The 20,434-nt window shown below is 41.6% G+C and overlaps 1 protein-coding gene across 2 annotated transcripts in view; it reads left to right on the top strand.

The window, feature by feature from the left end:
• The window catches only part of ptenb (phosphatase and tensin homolog B), a 25,614-nt gene extending 5,719 nt beyond the window's left edge, over positions 1-19,895 (top strand). The window contains exons 2-10 of one of the 2 annotated variants that reach the window (XM_076298038.1): positions 5,823-5,907; positions 6,707-6,751; positions 7,096-7,139; positions 7,447-7,685; positions 8,518-8,659; positions 10,086-10,154; positions 10,775-10,941; positions 11,158-11,379; positions 14,271-19,895. In XM_076298038.1, the coding sequence (XP_076154153.1) occupies positions 5,823-5,907; positions 6,707-6,751; positions 7,096-7,139; positions 7,447-7,685; positions 8,518-8,659; positions 10,086-10,154; positions 10,775-10,941; positions 11,158-11,379; positions 14,271-14,450 (1,193 nt within the window). In that variant the 3' untranslated portion in view covers positions 14,451-19,895. The remainder of the gene's footprint in view (positions 1-5,822; positions 5,908-6,706; positions 6,752-7,095; positions 7,140-7,446; positions 7,686-8,517; positions 8,660-10,085; positions 10,155-10,774; positions 10,942-11,157; positions 11,380-14,270) is intronic. The other variant, XM_076298039.1, reaches the window with a different exon arrangement.
• Positions 19,896-20,434: the final 539 nt, after the last annotated feature.

Below are 20,434 nucleotides of genomic sequence, written 5' to 3'. Positions count from 1 at the left end.
GTGTCTGTCTCTCTGTGTGTGTCTATCTCTGTGCGTCTCTCTGCGTTTGTATAGGCGCATCCGCGCGTGTGTGTGTGTGTGGGTGGGGGGGGTGTAGAGGCATTGTGGACGGTAGAGAAAGGAGAGAGTGGGCGAGTGGCTGGGCCCGGGACCCTGGGCAGCGGGTGATTTTATAAGGTGCCTCTGTGTGGGCTGGCGGAGCATTGAGGTCTGCCCCAGAGGTCCTCGTGGCCCAGGCCATCTGGTCGCCCGGCTCCCACAGCCCTGCGGTACAGTTCGGACCCGCACTGGATGGACTGGGAGTGGGAGGGATGGGAGTTGGGCTGGTAGTTAAGTTAAAAGTTAAAGTTGACTTATGGTTATGGAATTTAGTAGATATGTAAAACCGATATGTCAGTTGTCAAAAAGGGGGGTAGATGGTGAAGGCGATATGCTGCAAAATTTTCATTCAAAAGCATTTAATTATGCAAACTTTTCTTTCTTCTTTTGATACACAATTGTCTATAAACTTGCATCACTTGCAAGTGTAAATCATGTGTATCATGTTAATCCAAGAGCTGAGTGATAGCTCTATAATATAATTAAATAGATATAATTATTTTCATAGAGTAGGCCTACACAATGGGCTACAGTATGTGCTTAAGGGACCTGTCACAGAGGATGCTTTGCGATCATGTGTGTAAGTGCACAAGAGAGGGGGAGGAAGAGGTGCATGCGTGATGGCAAGTGTTATGGTTGAATAGTTTAACAAAATTGTTTTAAAATAGTTCTTAGGCTATTTAAGCATGCAATTTTTGTCCATATGTAGGCTATAAGATACACTTTTGAGAGCCTAAAAGCTACGTCAATAGCCAGCTCAGGACGCGTTTTAGTTCAGGTCGGATTAAATTACGGCTGGCCCTGTGTGCGTGTAGTCTTTTCTGACGGTGCATTTCAAAAAGGAGCAATTAGACTTTTTGACGGTCGCTATCGCATAATTTAGGATTTGTCTACTATGTACTATGTCCGCTGAGGTGTCCCGTTATTCACAATTAACGGACGAGGCGGAGGCAGAGAACTCCCGACATGCAGCACCCGAGTTTGTAGGCTAACTAGTAAACGACATATCAGTAACGTGCATCAATCAGGAATTCGCTAAATGAAGGAAGTGGGTGCTTTACTTATTGATCCGGATCAAAGAGACAATAGCTTACAAAGTGGTGTTTTTGTAACTTCAGTGTAGATTATTGTGATTCATTGCAACTTCAGCAATGTAAAGTAGGCTACCTTCCTTACCTTCGAAAAATAGCTCTTTAGGCCTACAACTGAAGCCCAGTCTACAGTTTGCCTTAGAGATGCACCGATATGGAATTTTAGGGCCGATAACGATAACCGATATTTATTGGTTTGTTGTGGCCGATACCGATACGATAACCGATAATATTACTCTTGAAAAAAATTTGTGAAAAGTGATTTGGGGAAAGCATTTAATAAGCATAATTTTATTGCAGTAATTTTACCTACCACCAAATGATGGACAGAACTCATAATAGTCCTCAATAGTACGACAGTCAACAACATAACAGTAGCCTAGCCCTACAGTATGTGTGGCTCCTTTAAGTGAACCTGACGTCAGTGAATTGCGAGTGAGTGGCTAGAGAGTATGAATCGTTTTTATTTAGGACTAAACGCTCATAAACGGCTCAGCTTGGAATAAGCTACAGTATAGCGACCAAATCAGAGTTTGTGAAGGAAACTTAGGTTTAGTTTCAACTGCGGGTAACTGAATAAAGCTGCAACTCCTCAGACTGTATCTTATGTCCGTCTACTCTGTTGCGCACAATCTGCTGCAGCAGAAATGAAAGGCGTTAGCCCCGAAGGTTTTAATAACTTATTATGATGACCTGTCTAGAACTGAAGCACGAATGGTTAGCATATTTCTAGGTAATAATACAAAACCCAAGCTAAAGTAATGCAAATATAATACTAAAACACAACTTAGAACTAGGCCTACTTATGTACTCGTCCCACTAACGAGTTTGTTTATTTGTTTCCCCGACCAGCGCGGTAAAGTGCAAACACACCAGCACAAGACTGCTCTAGATAGGGCTGAGCTCCGCTCTGTTAAGGTTAAATGGTGGATCATTCACGAGAGGATTTTGAGATGCACAGATTCCCAAATGAACGCATATCCACAGATTTTGTCATTTGTCATTTGACATTATATTGAGGAAAAAGTATAGCCAACCAAGCTCAAGTAGGCTAGCTCAGCGTAGCCAGACGGACCTTACGTAGGCCTAAATTAGGACTTTAAAAAATATCGGCGCAAATTATCGGCCAGAATTCTGTTATCGGACCGATAATAGTATTTTCATTTTTTCACTTATCGGCTAATAATATATCGGCCGCCGATATATCGTGCATCCCTAGTTTGCCTCAGTGAGAAACTTTCTCTATGTTCAGTCTTCGATCCTGATTGGCTGCATTCATGCTAACTAACAAATCAGACAGTGTAGTGAGCGGGACAATGCTCTTCACTACAGAGTAGCAAATGCAGGGAGTGAGAGACGCTTTACAGACAAAGTAGCGCGTTTCATTCTTTATCCATTTCACTATCAGCTTATCGGTGGAAAAAATGGCCGATACAGATTATTATAAAAATGCTAAATATCGGCCCTAATAATCGTCCCAGCCGATAATTGGTCGACCCCCTAGTCTGGTTCCTTGCCAATCTGTTCTCACTGAAGCATTGTAAGTGTAGCCCAGTGGAATACCAGATGACTCCTCTGGTCCTTTACAGAAGTAAATTGTAGATACTCACACACACACACACGTCACCCATCAGTGACATGTTCCAGTGTTGGTTCACCTTGTGAACTTGTTTGAGGAAGTGTGTGAGGCAAGGGGCTTGCCAAACTCACCACTGAAGTACGCTATGAGCTTACTGTGAACTTGCTTCTCTCTCTGGGGTTTCACCAACTGCGTGTTGGTAAGGTGCACCTCTTGATCCAGATAAGCCTGTGTGGTGTGTTTGCGTTGCAACAGACAAAATGACACATTAAGACCTAAGAGGCATGTTTGCATGCTTGGATGCAAACATGCTTTTTTTGCACGAAGAGACAAGCACTAGTATGACCTGACCTGTGCAAGAAGATGTCTAACCAGTTGTGTGAAAGCCACTGAAAACCTTTAATAGCTAACTTGCATCTGGACTCAGACAGGAAATTGAGGAATTTCCTATCTGTTCTTCACAGCTGATGAGCAGTCTGTTGGTCTACGTTGAAATACGGCAGCTTATCTTTGCTGTAGATCAGTCAACTGTGTTGCGGGCAGTGTTGGACAAGTTACTGAAAATTAGTAGTTAGTTACAGTTACTACTTTCAAAGGTAATTGGTAATACCTTACCAATTACTGTATATCAAAAGTAATTAGTTACTAGAGAAAGTAACTTTTGAGTTACTTTTACGTCTGCTTTTAAAATGTTAATATGAACAGTACTGAATAGTCACACACACAATAAATCTAAATTTTAGACCTATTTATTGTAGTTTCAACGGGTCTTCAAATCAATAGCCTTGTACAGTACATGGGTTCTCAAACAATCACCCCAAAACATTCTACAGTGCACACAGGCCCCCCTGACCTCGATTTGTGCCACCCTCACCATCTAGGTGGTTTGATAGTACCCTGCCTACTACTAGTCTTCTACTACTACTACTACTACTACTACTACTACTGCATGGTGGTGCACTGGCACTGAATTCTGCAATATAGTAATAAGTTATTATTATCATCATTATTATCATCATTATTATTGCAATTCTTCTGTAGGCTACATGGAATGAGTTCAATGGGATGCAATGTGAGACAATGTTAAATGGCCTATTTTCAAAGTGGTTATTGCTGCTCAATTTTGTACACACGCACACACACAACCTTAGGTTGTCCTCATCCTGCTTTGAACACAGTTGTATAGCATTTTAAGCACCATCAGTTTGGGAAAAGCCTGCGCTGCACAAGTGACTGACCTACCGAAATAATTTTTAATGCGCATCCGAGGGTTTGGGGATGTTGTCGCACACTACAAAAGGTTGTGGTGCTCAACCTGTTACTCTTCAGCTAAATAAGGAGTTCCAGAGAGAAGTTGTATGTTCCGTCGCAGGCAAATGAATTCATAACACCGTGGACGTCAATTCCGGTGTAAACATACCAGTCGTGCAAATAACTCAAGTCGCTGTAGGCTATTTGTGGAGGTTTTTTTATTTGGTAAGTGAAATCCACATTTTCCTAAACGTGTGCTTGCCTGTGCCAAGGCTATATATGTAGGCCTATTGGTGTTGTGTTGTGGCTATGTTGTAAGAATGTGTAATTGATATAACAAGGTTTTTGCGCAATAGGCGAAAAAGAGCAGAGAGCTAAACAACAATGCGCTGTTACTGTAGTGGGGCTTACGAGATGGAAACGAAAGGGAAAAGGCGTTTAAGATGTCCATTTAAAATTGCAGCCTAATGCACTCTTGCGTGTTTTAAATTCGTAATAAGGAGGAATGTAAGGTAAAGAATCCATCTGCAATCCAAACTTGCAACACAATCGCGGGAAACACAGCTAAGGTCGGGAGGCGTTAGATCAGAAGCAGCAAATGTGCGTCTGTCATCTTGTCTGCAGTAATTTATTCAAGATCAACAGAATAACGCAAGTAACGAAGTCATGTAAATTTCAGTAACTGTTATTGCGTTACTTGATTTACACAAATACTTCGTTACATGCTTGTTACCACTAAAAGTAGTGGAATTACAGTAATGCATTACTTTGTAACGGGTTACTTTCAGTACTGGTTGCGGGGCACATTGACGTTGTCGAGCAAGCAGAGATTTTCATCAATATGATCAGTCTGGAGTTTGGATGTCAAGAAACGTTTCACTCGTGATGTTTCAGTTTAGCTGCTGATATGGGCTCTGAGGCTCAGCTAAATATATCTTTGTTAAAGTTGTAGAATATGAAGTCTTGGAATTGGCTTCAAAGTCAGAATGTCCTCTGTTGACGGGTCATGTGAACAAGACGGCAATTGGAGGGAAAAAGAGGGCAATTGGGGGAAAAAAATCATTCGGCAGAAATAAACTGGCTAGAAATTGGCATCCAAACATGCGCTGTGTTAGACATGGATGTTTTACAAGCGGGCCAACTTGTTGCTCAATCGATGTCCCACAATCCATTGCAAAACTACGTGCTTCCACTGATAAGGTTCCTTTTCAACATGTCTTCTGGAGATTGTGAATGGTCAGCAGCAATCCTTGTCCAAAGTTCACCTGGTGTGAATCAGACCCACTGCTGTGATGACATTAGTTATGTGTGGCTGTGTGGTCTTGTTATGTGTGTCTGTGGCTTTGTAATCTGTGGATCTGTGAAGCAATATGGCCTACTGTACAATCATAGCAATTGTACATACAAAATGCTCTCTCTGATGTATCCAGGGGATGCAGTTAGACTGTTAGGGCAAACAGTGGACCAGCCAGACCCTTATTATTTTGAAAATTGCGTATTAAAGAATGCATTAAGCAAGAAGTTGCAGTAGTTTTCTCTGTAATGATTTTCTACAAATTTGAATTCTTGGAAGCAGTAACTCTTGCATTAAGGTATCCTGGGTTGAAAAAATGTTAGGATGCATCTATGATTGTGCCCATGAATTTCTGTAGAAGTAGAACTATTGTTTGTTAAACCAGTATTGTTTTGAAAATACTTATTTTTATACCTCTTGTGACTGAGATTTGACATGTTTATTTGCTTTGTCCTCGGACATCCAGCAATCCATTTACTCACTGTGCTTTTCCTTAACGGCCACTCAGATATTTATCCAAACATAATCGCTATGGGCTTTCCTGCCCAGAGAATCGAGGGGGTGTACAGAAACAACATAGACGATGTTGTACGGTAAGTCCTCTTCTTCTCTCCGCCTCATCAGATTCTCCAAAAATAGACGGCTCTAAAAAACGCTTCAACCCCAAGGGTAACGTCACACCGTTTTTTCACATTTCGTCTTATCTCGTCTCCAGTCTTCCAAGAAGAATTTCATCTAATTATTTGTTTACTACTGAAATCAGTCTGGCAGCCGTAAAAAAAACCAAATGGTTATCTACAATGGCATGCCAAGTCTCCCTATCTGCACCATGAGGACACATCCAAAAGTCTATGATAACCTCAATTTGGTCACTTGTCTCCTTAAAAACAATCTACTGATCTGAAGCAACCAAACCATACACAAGATTTTTTTTTTAATTAGAAGATGGTCCAGTCAAGTTATGTACACCTTGTGATTTAGTGTTCTCTTAGATTTCTTTAACATGGGGCTAATTCCTCTGCAGTTGTAACATGACTCTCCTTGACTCTCTTTTTATAGACTTTTCTCTTTTTATAATAAATGATAACGTTTATATCGCCTTTCGCAAACCCATGGTCTCTTTACATGTTTATTTGTGATGACCCACATACAGTAGATGGACTTGCAAAGATAGATGTAGACATCTGTCTGTTAGTCTTGCATTTCTCTAATGCCACTCTTGACGTCAGAGGTTGAGGTTATTATCTTCATGCTCACTGCGGTAACAAGTGTTGATGAGGTGTAGGATACTTAGTGGTGTTTTTAGAGGATGTACATGTCTGATACCAAGAATAGTAAACATTGCGTAATTCAAATGTTAACTGTCATTGTTTTCTTCCTTCGTCTCTGCAGGTTTCTAGACTCCAAGCATAAAAATCATTATAAAATCTATAATCTGTAAGTATACAATGCATGCAATTGAAGCTTCTATACAAGTTGTAAATACTATGTCAAAGTTGGGCCTATTTATTGCCTGGTACAGAGAGGGGAGAAACTTTCCTCTATCCATTTTTCATTTTGGTGACTGAAAAGTTTTCTAATGCAGCCTTATCAGTTCCATGTGGTCAGGCAAGGGACACTGTATTTTATATGAGTAGGATTGGCTTCCCCCTGCATCTTGATTAGCCTCAACGCATCTACAGTGTCTGAATGAGTGTCTGTCTATATTTACATGCAATGCAGGTTTTGTATGTGTATCTCAATATATATCTGATGTTTTGTACTTTTCTTCCTTGCCTTAGATGCGCTGAAAGAAATTATGATGCTTCCAAATTTAATTGTCGTGGTAAGTTATGATACTGAATGATACAGAAAAGGAGAGAAGGCCACACTTTGCAAACAACAATCCTACATACAGCACATGTCCGCGTAGGGCTTTCTTCAGTGCGCCATTTCTCCGATTCTGATTAATCTAAATTTGGCCCAGCACACTTCAAAACAAAAAAAAAGAAAAGATTAAAGCCTGCTCCTACTGTAGAATTCTCACATTGAATGAAACAATGATCGTAATCAACTGTTAAGTTGTAAAACCAGCTGTTTTTGTTGGTCCACCTCTGTATTAAAGGATCTCCGTGTTTCTTCTGTCCTTGTAGTGGCCCAGTACCCTTTTGAGGACCATAATCCTCCACAGCTGGAGCTCATTAAGCCCTTTTGTGAAGACCTTGACAAGTGGTTAAGCGAGGACGATAATCACGTAGCTGCCATCCACTGCAAGGCGGGGAAAGGGCGCACCGGTGTGATGATATGCGCGTACCTGCTGCACCGTGGCAAGTTCCTAAAGGCCCAGGAGGCACTGGACTTCTACGGCGAGGTTCGGACCAGAGATAAGAAGGTGAGCAAGGGCGGGTGTCCAGCGAAGTGCCTGACGGAAAAAAAGAGTGAGGTCCTGAAGTAAGAAAAATCACCAGCTGATTGCGGAGAATGGTGTGCGATCTGTTTTAGAGTCTGCAGTTGTCTGAGGAAGGGTCAGGGGATCAATGGTCAGAGCCCAATCATGCCTGTAGTCTTTTAAGATAAAGGTGTACGCCAAAAAGCACACTGCAACTGCACTTTGGAGACTTTGTACTTTGTTACCAAATAGCCATAAGCTTCTGACCAGTGCGTTCTCACTCAACAGTTGTGGTTTAAAAAACACTGTGTACACAGTTTCATTCAGTTTAGGTTGTGAGCCACATGTGATAAGTAGACCAACTTTTATATTAAAGGTGCTATAAGCAATGTAACATGGCTTGTAAGATAAAAAAAAAAAATTGACACATACAGCTTACATCACCTCACCATCCGATAGATAGATAGATAGATAGATAGATAGATAGATAGATAGATAGATTATTGATCCCCAAGGGAAAATTCAAGACTAGCTGCCTGTGCCACAAATACACTGTAAAAAACAGCCTAGGCTCCAAAAACATAATAAACTGTTCCAGCAAATCACCGACGAGATACGTTTGGGAGAGTTTCAATTGCACGGGAGGGAGGGAGGGGGATGGAGTAGCGAGCTAGCACCTCTCTTTTGTTTGAACGTCAATAGAAGTGACGTTACCCTGCATCGCTTATAGCACCTTTAACCTGTAAACAGATTATCTTTACGTTCTTGTTGTGTGTTAACTTTGTGTGATGTGCGTATCTTGACGTGTGTCTCCTCAAACTCCCTCTCCCCACAGGGAGTTACTATCCCCAGCCAGAGGCGGTATGTCCACTACTACAACTACCTGCTGAAGAACAACCTGGAGTACAAGCCTGTGGCGTTGCTCTTCCACAAGATGGTTTTTGAGACCGTACCCATGTTCAGTGGAGGCACCTGCAGTAAGTGACTCACCTCTCTCTCTCGTTGTGGTTTAAACCACCACCCCGTCCCACACGGAGTTATTGGCCAATGTCTTTGCTAAGCCCTTTTTTTAAGCGAAAACTCCGGCAATTTTTCCCACATAGATCTCTGTTTCTCGAGGTCACCGAGTTCTGTCGGTACGAAAAGAAGTGTAAATGTAAACATGGCCCCAGAGTGTAGCACTGTAGCTGCCTGGCCGCTCTAGCTGTTAGCTGCAGCAACTCGAGCTAGGTAGCATCGTCTTTTTTCCGTACTGACAGTACTCGGTGAATTCTCCTTTAATTTTGGGTGGTTGGTTTCTTCAGTCCCTCCTGTCGACTTTGTGATCTTGATCTATCCTGTCTGACACACATCTGCATGTGTTTTGTCCTTTAACCTGTGCAAAGACCGTGGGGTGGGGGGGTGAGTTGCTGACATTAACCTCAGAGCAATGTTGTGTCCATTTCATTTATTTGTTTATGACTGGGAGTGATAATTTAGGCAAAGAACACTGTTCTCCACGGTCACTTGTTTGTCACTTGTACTTTTGGACAGAGTAGTCATTGGTTACAATCTCTGTAGACTGGACTTGGAGTGCTTACCTTATGAAAGTTGATTTTGCCAAGTCTTTAGACTGGTGATCTGGACCACCCTCAGCTCTTAGAGAGGGTTTCTGTGTTTGTGTGTGTATGTGTGTGTGTGTGTGTGTGTGTGTGTGTGTGATGTGAAGAGTGAGTGACGACAGCAGACCTTGTCGGTTGTATTAGAAAGAAATCATTCCTGCGGAGTCATCATGCTTTGGCCTTCTCATTGTCGTGTCCCTACAGAGTGGAACCGCAGCCTACAAACACATGAGCCATTGGCAACTTCACCCTTAGAAAAACTTGTGCAGACACTTTGTTGGCTCTTTTAATCGCGCCTACACACACACATTTTCCTACACTTAAACACACACTCTCATTACAGTCTTTTCAACACACACACGCACACGTAAATTCACACACCTAGTTCACCTAAAGTCCGCTCGCTTTTCACCTATGACTGTCAGACAAAAAGCTGTTATTTTGGTCAGTGGATCGCCTGTCCTCCAAAAGCAATACTGGTATTAAGTGTTGAGGTTCCAAACAGCAGTCAGTCACTTATCCCACCAGATTCGTGGTATAAACTCGGCACAGTACTACATGGAGTTAATGTTTTGAAAGCCCAGGAGTAGTCCCACTTTTCAGCCTTTCCCAGCACCTTGTTTATGAAGGCCTGGGCCACGTGTGTGTGTGTGTGTGTGTGTGTGGCTGTGTGTGTGTGTGTGTGTGTACTTACAAAGCCTTTTCCCCAGAATCCTTCACCTGCCCCATCTCACCGAGCACCCTCTGTTGGGCCGGAGTGATGGCCCCACTGCCCGCTTTAACCTCCTTCTTTCTCTCTAAGGGGAGACTGGTGTTAAAAACAAGAGCGAGCAGAATCCCCATGGTTTCAGGAAAGGGAATTGGCACTGGGGTAAAAATCAGCTTTTTTTTAAAAAAAAAACTATCATATTCTGGGTTGTTTTTTTTATTATTATTTTTCATTTAGTTTCACCTTTATCATATTTTTCCCCTCTCCCCCATCATTTAGTTTCACCTTTATCATATTTTTCCCCCTCTCCCCCATCATTTTCAGTTCAGAACTAAGTGGTTCAGTTGAATGTTGGAATACGTTTTCTTTTCCCATTTTTTAAATCAATCAATCAAGTAAACCTTTTATAGAACCTGCTTCTCATACCCCCCCCCCCCCCTCACCCTACAATGAAAGCCCCATCCTCCATCTGCAAGTAGGAGGTCTGCTTGGTCAGCTTGTTCTCAGAATAGAGCCCTTAAGCATGTCCTTCTCTTTGCTCACACAAAAAGGTCCTTTTCTGCCACTTAATACTTCTGGCAGCCATACTGTTTGTCCTTCTTTCCTCTCCTCACCCAAATTTATCCATTTTTGTTTCTTTATTTATTCAAACTCCTATAGCGCATCCTGCAGATAATTGACATTTATTTGTCCTCTTGACATTTTTTTTGTTCTGAGTGGTTGACATCAAGCAAGTCTTGTTGATGGTGGTGTTTTTCTTTCTCCCTTTCGTCCCTTTGCAGATCCCCAGTTTGTGGTCTACCAGCTGAAAGTGAAGATCCACACTTCGAACCCCATTCACACGCGACGCGAGGACAAGTACATGATCTTCGAGTTTCCTCAGCCTCTGCCTGTGTGTGGAGATATCAAGGTGGAATTCTTCCATAAACAAAATAAAATGATGAAGAAGGTACGTGGCTTCGTTTTTTCTATTCTAGTCTGAAGGGTACTTGTGCAGTTTTAACTTTATTTACTATGCATTTATGTATTTGTTGATTTATATAATTCTTATGGAACGTTCCGTATCAATATGTGTGTTTATGGCCTTATCTGGGATTTATTTGTTGTGACCGCTCATTTTATCAGTTTATTCACTTGTCCCCTTCTGTGTTCTTATTTGTTCCAGGAGAAGATGTTCCACTTCTGGGTGAACACATTCTTTATCCCTGGACCAGAGGAGAACTATGAGAAGATGGAGAACGGGGGTCTGGTGAAGGACCTGGACAGCCTCCCGCCGACAGAGAAGGGCGAGAATGACAGGGATTACCTCATCATGCCGCTGACCAAGAATGACCTTGACAAGGCCAACAAGGACAAGGCTAACAGATACTTCTCGCCGAACTTCAAGGTGAGTGAACCTCATTCTGGTTACACCCCTCACCACTCGATACTTGCTCCGAGGCATATCCCATTTACAATGCCAGAACTGTATGAACACTAGAGTTTGTTAGCAGTCGTTTTTTTTTTGAGCTACAGCTAAAAGACTGTGAGGACCAATACAACAAAAATGCTAAGCCTATGTGTGCGTCCTCTTTTAAAGGCGTCCGTAGAGAAGTCAGTTAAAGAGGATGTGAAGGCTTAAGGTGTTTTTCCCTGTTGATGTTTGCTGTTTTGGGGACTTCTTGCCTTCCAAGGAAACAGGAATCGCAGCTCTTGGTATGCATTTGATGAGTAATCTTTGTTTCACGTCCTTACTTCCCCAGTCGAAACGTATTGTCGGGACATTAACCCTGAAAGGGGAAATAGGTGCTTATCGTTTCGGGATGTGTACATTCGTCAGTTTTTGTTTACACGATTGGATTTAGACGTGACATTCATTTTGGAAGTCTGTGGACTTTTCCCCCAGTCAACTGGAACTCTTCAAACTCTTGGGAAGCCCCTTGTGATTTTGGACATTGTGCGAAATTGTTTTCTCTCGAGTACATCGACCTGCTGAGTCATTTGTCTCTGCGAGTCCGGCATGCACCACGGCGCTTATTTAGAAAACACCTGGAATCGGCCACTGTGAGGGAACCACTGTTGTGTCGCAATGACAGTTTCAGTGGCATTTCAGTTCTTCCTGTCCGAAATGTGTGTCATGAGTTTTCTGGTGTGTTTTCATAGTGTTAGCTGACCAAAAGAGCTTTCTCAAATTGTGTAAGAAATTGACATGAGTTTGGTTTGGTGTTTGTTTGTCTGTGAAGGACATGAGGAACTAACCTCTGTGATCGTTGCATGACTTATGGCTACCTCTAAAGATTGACACACACTCGGGTTTTACCAAAAGGCCTGGGGGGTATTCCAAGTATGTGGGTTAGTGACTTAACCTGGGTAAGTTAACTCAGAGTAAGTGGTAAATCTCCTAATAGAAGAGCTGTATGGCTTCATTCTCCTAACAAAACAATGCCATAGGGCTCTTGTTGTAGGAGGTTTACCCCTTACTGAGTTAACTTACCTAGGTTTGTCACTTGGAATACCCCCCAAAGTTGCTCCTGGTTTCATAAGACGAGACAAACTGAGTTCCATGCCATTTCTATGCAAGTTCAGCTGAATGAATGAACTGTTGTTATCTGTGGACTGCATGTACTTCAACTCGAGCCTGTCAGCCTATAATTAGAAGATAGCTGGTTTTGAGCTACTTCCTCCTCGAAATTCGAGGCTTGATGTATCTACTTTTGATTGAAACACACACACACAAATACAATGTACAATGACTCTAGATGATTGTTTTATCTGACCGTGATCAATCGGAGGTTGTGGTAGACTAGTTTCTGTTTCTCTTTAACTTCCATTTTCACTTCACTCTTCCACTGAGATGGTTAACAGGAAACAGAGACGGTCATGACCTGGGCCTGGCTTCATTCTGCTTGATAAGAACCTGTATCAGAAGTCCCATTACTTCTTCTGTTACAGTGCAGTGCTTAAAATTCATTTTCAAAATGGGGGGGATTTATACAGTTTTGGTTTTGTTAGTACTTCTCTTTTGTTGACAATTATGCATGGTAATTGCCTCACATTAGTGTGATGCCTTATCATTTACTGACATATCCATGATAGTGTGGTATTTGATGCCATGTCTTCCATTTACATGATAACATGCATACAGGAGGAAATGTACAGGGCCACCTGCAGAGCATTTATTTGTGTTTGGGTGTCCCGCCTCTTCCCAGAACAACAGTTACACTCTCTTAGTCTCTCTCTCTCTCTCTCTCTCTCTCTCTCTCTCTCTCTCTCTCTCTCTCTCTCTCTCTCTCTCTCTCTCTCTCTCTCTCTCTCTCTCTCTCTCTCTCTCTCTCTCTCTCTCTCTCTCTCTCTCTGTGTCCCTTCCCTTGTCTGCCCTCTTTTACAGGCCCTTCTCTCTATCCCTCCCTCTCTCAGGATAAACTGCCGTTTTTTCCCACTCTAGCGTTTTTAACATGAGTCCAAATATTTAGTCCATTGGGGTTTTTTGATAAAAAAAAAAAAGCTATATTAGGTCATGTTCATAAATGTCATGTCTAGCACAAGGTCGTGTAAGATTTGTTAATTGCCTGAGTCTCACGGTCAATGCTTTAGATGTTGCCTCATACGTAACGTGAGCGTTACCTGTCTGAGGATCCTGAGGATAGCTAACACAGTCACGGGCACTACAGTTGCGGGTTCGGGTTCTAGTGTTTTCTTCCGAGCGGCTACACTTCTGATACTGTACAGACCTGCGATTTAGCTAGCACTCCATGGAATGCTTTTTCTCAGGCTGAAAGGTCATAGCAATAATGAAACCTGTCTCTGCCAGATGCTGCAACTGCAGAGGGGGTCGTAGCCTTGTAGGGAAAGAGGCCTACTTTGCGCGCGCTGTATGTTCATTTCAAGTAGATCCGCGCTCAATAGCTTCACCTGAACACTGGTGCATTATTAGAGAAACGTTGCTGTAAATGCAGAAATTTACCAAATTATAAGTGCTAAAATTGCGGGACTTCAATAAATTATGCGTAATATCCGCAATGTCATTGATGGTGGCACTTTTTCCTGCATCATTTCAGATCATTACATCATGGTTGTGCTGTAGTTAACTCATAAAATGTTACTTCTCTTCCAGACTGTTGGGAGATATGCGTACTATGTAAAGTATGACCAATTAAGTTCAGCACTAACACCAGAGGTAGTGAACAGAATTAATTAGCTTGAGGTGTGAGTGATTGGTTTGTGTTATGCAAGAATGACAGGACATGCTGACGTAACCTAACATCTTAGTCATTAACTGCGTCTGGTCTTTGCTCTCAGGTGAAGCTGTACTTCACAAAGACGGTGGAAGAGCCGTCCAACTCTGAGGCCAGCACCTCCACGTCAGTCACGCCGGACGCTAGTGACAATGAGCCGGACCATTACCGATACTCGGACACCACGGACTCTGACGCTGATAACGAACCCTTCGACGAGGAGCAGCAGATAACGAAAGTCTGAATATTTTTTATGGGGGAAATAACCGAAAAATAAACATGCATACAAAGAGACATATATACACACAAAAAAACCCTGAACGTTTGAAAAAAGGAGAAAACTTGAATATGAACTGAAAAAGCAAGTACCTTTTTTTTTTCTTTTTTTTTCTTTTCCAGGCTGAGGTAGTTTGTCACAAGAAAATGGCCACTGGTTTGTAGGGACAATAATCTCGACCAATCACTCTTCATTTCCTGCTTTTTTTGGTTGTTTGTTTGTTTTCTTTTTTATTTTTACTCTTTTGTCCCATTTCGCTCATGTGCAAGTATGGACACCGGCTCTCAGTCATAAAGGTTCACTAGCTATTATGTACATAATGTCACGTGGTTGTGGTTGCGGGTGGGAGTGGGGGGGGGGGGGGACTAATCACGCAATCAGGAGATGGGAGACCAGGGGCCGGGAGACAACTCAGTCAAAACAAAGCTACAACTCGCTGCTCCATCTCCTTTCCATGCCAAGGCCAGTGCTCCATGAGCTCTCTCTTTCTCTCTCGCTCTATCTATCTCTCTCTCTCTCTCTCTCTCTCTCATGTGCGCTCTATCGCTTGTTCTTTTTTTTCTCTTTCTCTTTGTTTCTCCCCTCCCCCTTTCTCTCTTCTTGTCCATGTCCAAACTATACGCAACAGGACAGAGTGCAGCAAGTAAACACAATCTCTTCCAGATTGTTTTCATCAGAAACGGCAATATGTAAATGGGCAGCTCTGACTGACCATTATTTTCTGTATTTTTGACTATGTGTCATATAGCCTAGTTAGTAGCAGTAGTTTCTGGCTTTGTTTGATCGTGTCAACCTTTCCTGTATTTTCTTCTGACCTAGTCGAAGAACACAGGGGAGCCGAATTCTCTGTAACTTCGGGGCTAACCCCATTTCCCTCTATCTGAAATTGGTTAGCAAATTCAGATTCAGTTTGCACACTGGATCGAGTTTAGATGTATATATCCGACATTAAAGATGGGTCGCTATCCAAAAGGTATCTTGTGTGCATGGCTATGTACGTGTTTGGCTGCGTGCATAAACGCCGACGTGAGCAATTTTTCTCGGCTCGAGGTGCTACTCCAAAAATGTCTTCAAGGTTGGCAGGTCTGATGTCCTGCTGTAGTCCCACGTGGAACTGATATCTCAGGACGGTAGAGCGCACTTTCTGCCCGTTACTTAACATGATTGCGTATAGGTAGGACATGGCGTCAATGCTCACCCTGTCTTTGCCCTTCTTTCTTCTCTGTTTTCCTCTCTTCTTTTCTTCTTTTTTTTCTCTCCCACTCTTCCCCAACACGCCTACTGTGAAAGCCTTCTCATGCTGTTAGCAGACTCGTGCAAGTCTTCAGTCTGTTTCACCAGGTCACTATTCTGATTGACATTGTGATACTACGATTGATATTATTTTTGGTATTATTATAATAATGATAACAATGATAATAGTGGGGATTTTATTTTTTAAGGCTCCATGACGTTTGAACAGTGTCCATTCCTTTTACAGTGGTCTTTTTTTCTTTGTTCACTTCAGGGCAGAAAAACAGTGACCCATGTATGTCTTTTTTTATTATTATTATTATTATTATTATTATTTCTTTTTGTTTTGTTTTTAAATATTAAGGTAATAACTATAATACACAAAACAGCAGGGAAACCAGTGTTGCAATAATGTTGACACTTATAGTTAATTGAGGAAAGTGTGCATGTTATTGAAATTAGAACCCTTGTCGTTTTAATAAATTATATACATGGTCTCTTTCTCATGAAAAGAAAACTGTCTCCAGTGTCGGTCAGAGTTGATTGTATTTAGCTAGGAGGCACATTGGCAGCAACCTCTTATTTTTAAGGATTTATGCAGGTATGCCCATTTTTCGGCAGGTCGTTATTTGGTTAGTGGAAAGGCTTTTAAAACTATTATTTGTAAGACAGCCCCCTCCACCAAATGATTCACATAGTTTTTTGTGTTTGGGTGTCTCTCTCTCTCTCCCCCTCTCTCCCTCTCTCTGCAGTCCTAATTTTTTGGCAGACGTAGGAGAGGTCAGTCTCTTCGCACCTGCTTTTGTGGTCAGTGTGCATCTGAACAGTCATCAGTGCAATGGAAGATCTGCAAGTGTGTGCCTGTACGGTCATATGTTACTAATGCAGGGTAGGCGTAGACATTTTTTTTGACAAGTATATGCAACGTTAATTAACTTTCAGTCAGTCACACCAACCTTGAATGAAATGGAGATACAGGCTATAAGTGAGAAACTAGACATAAATTGTAAATGTCCCCATGAGGCAGTGTTCCAGTGCTCCTTTTTGTGTGGTAAACGTTTATTCTACAGAAGGCCCGAGCTTCTTCTTCTTCTTATAAGAAGCAGCACCAATTTGCATCGCAGATTTGCTATTTTGAATGTATTTCCATCTTGTGATGCCAGTCTTGGACAAGTTGATGCAATCTCCTAGTACGCAAAGTGAAAGGCTTGATTGAATGCTTCTGGTTTTTGAATGTAAGTGCTGTGACCCAGGAATTAAATATGACACTGATGCTGGTTCAGATGCACACCTGACCTGACACACAATAAGGCATTTTGGAAAGGTTTCTCCTCGGACGTAAGAGCTTCTGGTTTCTGGTTTTTCTTTTCACCTAATTTTGTCTTGTTATTTTTGTTTTGAATAACAGACGTCAGATTTTTGGCTCCCTCTCCTCTGAATGCTGGTTCCTAGCCTTATTGCACATGGTCTAATGAGATTGGGATCATTTCGGGATATCCAGCCCAAGGTGCTTACCAACTGCCAAAACTTGCAATGTTCAATAACATTGGAGCCAAGAATCTGTTGCTTCTCACATGGTGCAAGTAGTCGCAGTCAAATGCGGCGCTTCTGTCTGTGTGTGTGTGTGTGTGTGTGTGTGTGTGTGTGTGTGTGTGTGTGTGACAGAACTGTTAGTTGCACAGCCATGTGCATATGTTCTTAAGTCCTCTGCTGTTGTGGCCCCTGACCAGCTGGGTTTCTGCCTTCTTGTATTTTTGTTTTTCAGCCTCTTCTGCTTTCTTATCGTTCTCTCTCCATTTCACTTTTTCAAACCGGTTTCATTCCCCTGGGAATGGGGCATAGTGCAGCTAAAGATTTTACATAAAGTCTTGTGCTTGCTTCAAGAAACATTTAAGAGAAAAGAAAATAGCCCTATATATGAAAAATATTGAAATATGTATAATTTTTTTTTGTTCTGTTGTTTTTTAAAGCATGCCAAATTTTTTAATCACCTGGACCCATTTCAATTCATGGGCCAGACCAAATATTTAAAAAAAGAAGAAAAAAAATAGACTTCAGTCTCTTGGGCAAGAATTCTTTCACAGCAACCTGGTATCATTTCTGTTGACATTATTGCTTTTGTTTTCTCAGTGAATCCCCCACTATCACACATTTACCTTGCCTTAGTTGTTTTGTTTTCTTCCTGCCCTGAACAAGTGTGTTCTGTCTATGGACAAAGATTAGTGTTTTTTTTTTTTTCTTGTTTTTTTTGTGAACTGCTAAATTCTTTCCTTGATTCTTTCCTATCTTGTTCACATTCAAAGCCAACCCAGGAAAGAACACTTTAAATCATGGATTCTCTTCTGTTTGTTTACATAAAAAAAAACTACATCACTGAAAACCTGCCAAAATTAAGCTCAACTTGTTTTTTTCTGTTCATGTCAATTTATTTTTCTTCCTTCTCCCTGTGTGTTTCTCGAAAGAGGAGTCTGAACCAGTGGAGAGGGTGTTCTTAGCCTTACTTGAAGTTGACTGCTCATTCTGCTTCTTTTTTTTTTTTTTTTTGGAGAAAAAAAAACTACCATTCTGCCCAGGCACTGACTTGATTACTTCAAGTACTTATTTAAAAAAATAAATAAAAAAAAAGCTACTTATTAGAGAAACATATTGTACTAGACTTTTGCACTGTTACAGGATTTTGCAGGGTTTCAGTCAGTCAGTGGTTCACAGTACACCCCCCCCCCCTGTCAGTTGCCCATGATTAAGAAGAAAAAGTAAAGTTGGAAGGCAGTTGTGGACAGCCTGGTTATAAACAAAATATTCTTTCCACACACAATCCCCATAGATACAGCTGTGATATGTTGACTGAAATTGTCCTGTTTTTTTGTTTTGTTTTTGTTTTTTAATTGATATCTGTTTATCAATGGTTAAAATGAAATAATAAAAAGTAACTATTTATGACAGTGTTCCTTACATCCAACCACTCTGCAGGTATTCTTTGTGTTCCATCCCCATCCCCCCCACTCACCACATCCCTACTCAAAACTTCCCCTTCACATAAAATTCTGGGTATATGACATTTCCAATTTGATTTCATGAATCTTAGCCACGGTTGTTTGTATCGAAATGTGTGTTTGAGCAACATCCTGTCCCTGTAGCTCCCAAACTTTGACAAAAAGAAAAAAATCATTTATTGTGTTTTTTTGTTTGTTTGTTTTTTTAGCCACCAGTACCTTATGATACTGAGAATCAGGCTTCAGGGGACTGGTCACTTCTGTCGGGGTTTTAGTTGTGGCACGCATTCGAACTGGAACAGTTCACAGGCAGCGTAAAAAAAATCAAATATCTGTTTCAAGCTTTAAAAAAAGAGTTTAGGGAGGGAGACGTGTTAATGACGATGATGCAGGGCTACAGGGAGGGTCGGGGAGGGCATGGTGCAAATCAAAGATTTTAGAGCGGAGCATAGCGCTCTAGAATCTTTGGTGCAAATGTCAAGGTGCCAGTGGGTAGGTCTAATATGTGCATAGTTGTAGTTTTTAAGCTGATTTGTGGAATATCTTAAAAGACGCCTGTGGTTGCCACAAAGTGCCTCTTGTTTGCCGTCACGAAACACAGAAAAGCGAGATGGAAAAACTCAAACTAAAAGTGCTTGTCCAACAGCACTTGTTTTAGAACATCCCATAACATCTCATCCCTATACACACACACACACACACACACTGAAAAAGGGGGGTGAACTGCACTAAATCGCCGAAGCTGTACCTGCAGAAGTGAGTGGGGGATCTGTGGCACTAGCCACTCCAAGCTTTTAAACTTTTTTTTTTTTTTTTTAAAAGACCTCCCCATCCCTCTCCTTTTTCCCTCCCAATTTTTCATTTTGCACAAACCATGTGTTAAGTCAAGTTTTTGTTTTGTTTCAGTCTTTTACAATTAATAAACAGCCTTATTCCATTTTCAGCCTGTTTCAAATACTATATTGTGCTGTGCAAATGGCAAAAGTTAAGCTGTCTCTGTGCACTTGACAATACACAACCAACCAATGTATGGGCAAAAGTAAAAAAAAAGATATAGAAGAAATTGTACTGCTCATTCAGATCACGTCCTTGTGTAATTTGTTTGTGTAAATTGCCCCTTTATCCCAATGTTCAACTGCACCATAAAGGAAAACAATCCAATCCAATAAAGTCTCATTCTTGTTGAGCACTGAGTGCTTCTCTTGAAACTGATGATCCTTCATCAACATATGGCAGGGAGGTTTTAGTGTAATTTCAGGTTTTTAAGGCTTTTATTTTTATACAGGGCCCATTGTGTTGATGTTTATCCCGCCTTTGTTGATTGTGGGTTGCAGGTTGTCGCACGTAAGCAGACGCCTACACATTTTAAAAACTGATCATACATTCTAACATGATTCACCACTAGTTGTCTTTTTACTGGAAGAGCGTCTTGAGTCTTGTCTCCCTGTGTGTCTTGTCCATGGCGCGAGAGATATGACTTTCAGCATGCTGTCGCCAGAACGGTCGGAAAATGCAGTTATTTACATGTTTTCAACAGACTTGGAAATATTTACTTCTTTGTGTAAATACATCTCTCTCCGCATCCTCCACACTCTCACACACTCACTCTCTTGTGATGAGACTTTTCCTTCCGTAGCTTACGGGTGTAGGCCTAGAACATTCCACGAATCAACACGTGGGATGACCTAGGTTGAAGCGAGCTGAGGTGTATTGGCCCCTGCAGGC

The sequence above is a fragment of the Alosa pseudoharengus genome, unplaced genomic scaffold (assembly GCF_046254945.1).
Source record: "Alosa pseudoharengus isolate Yale_2024_CS ecotype anadromous, Long Island Sound unplaced genomic scaffold, YU_APseudo_1.1 YU_APseudo_1.1_scf_21, whole genome shotgun sequence".
In the NCBI taxonomy this organism is placed as follows: domain Eukaryota; kingdom Metazoa; phylum Chordata; class Actinopteri; order Clupeiformes; family Clupeidae; genus Alosa; species Alosa pseudoharengus.
The sequence above is the reverse complement of the archived record's forward strand: the minus strand, read 5'-3'. Positions and strand labels throughout refer to the sequence as shown.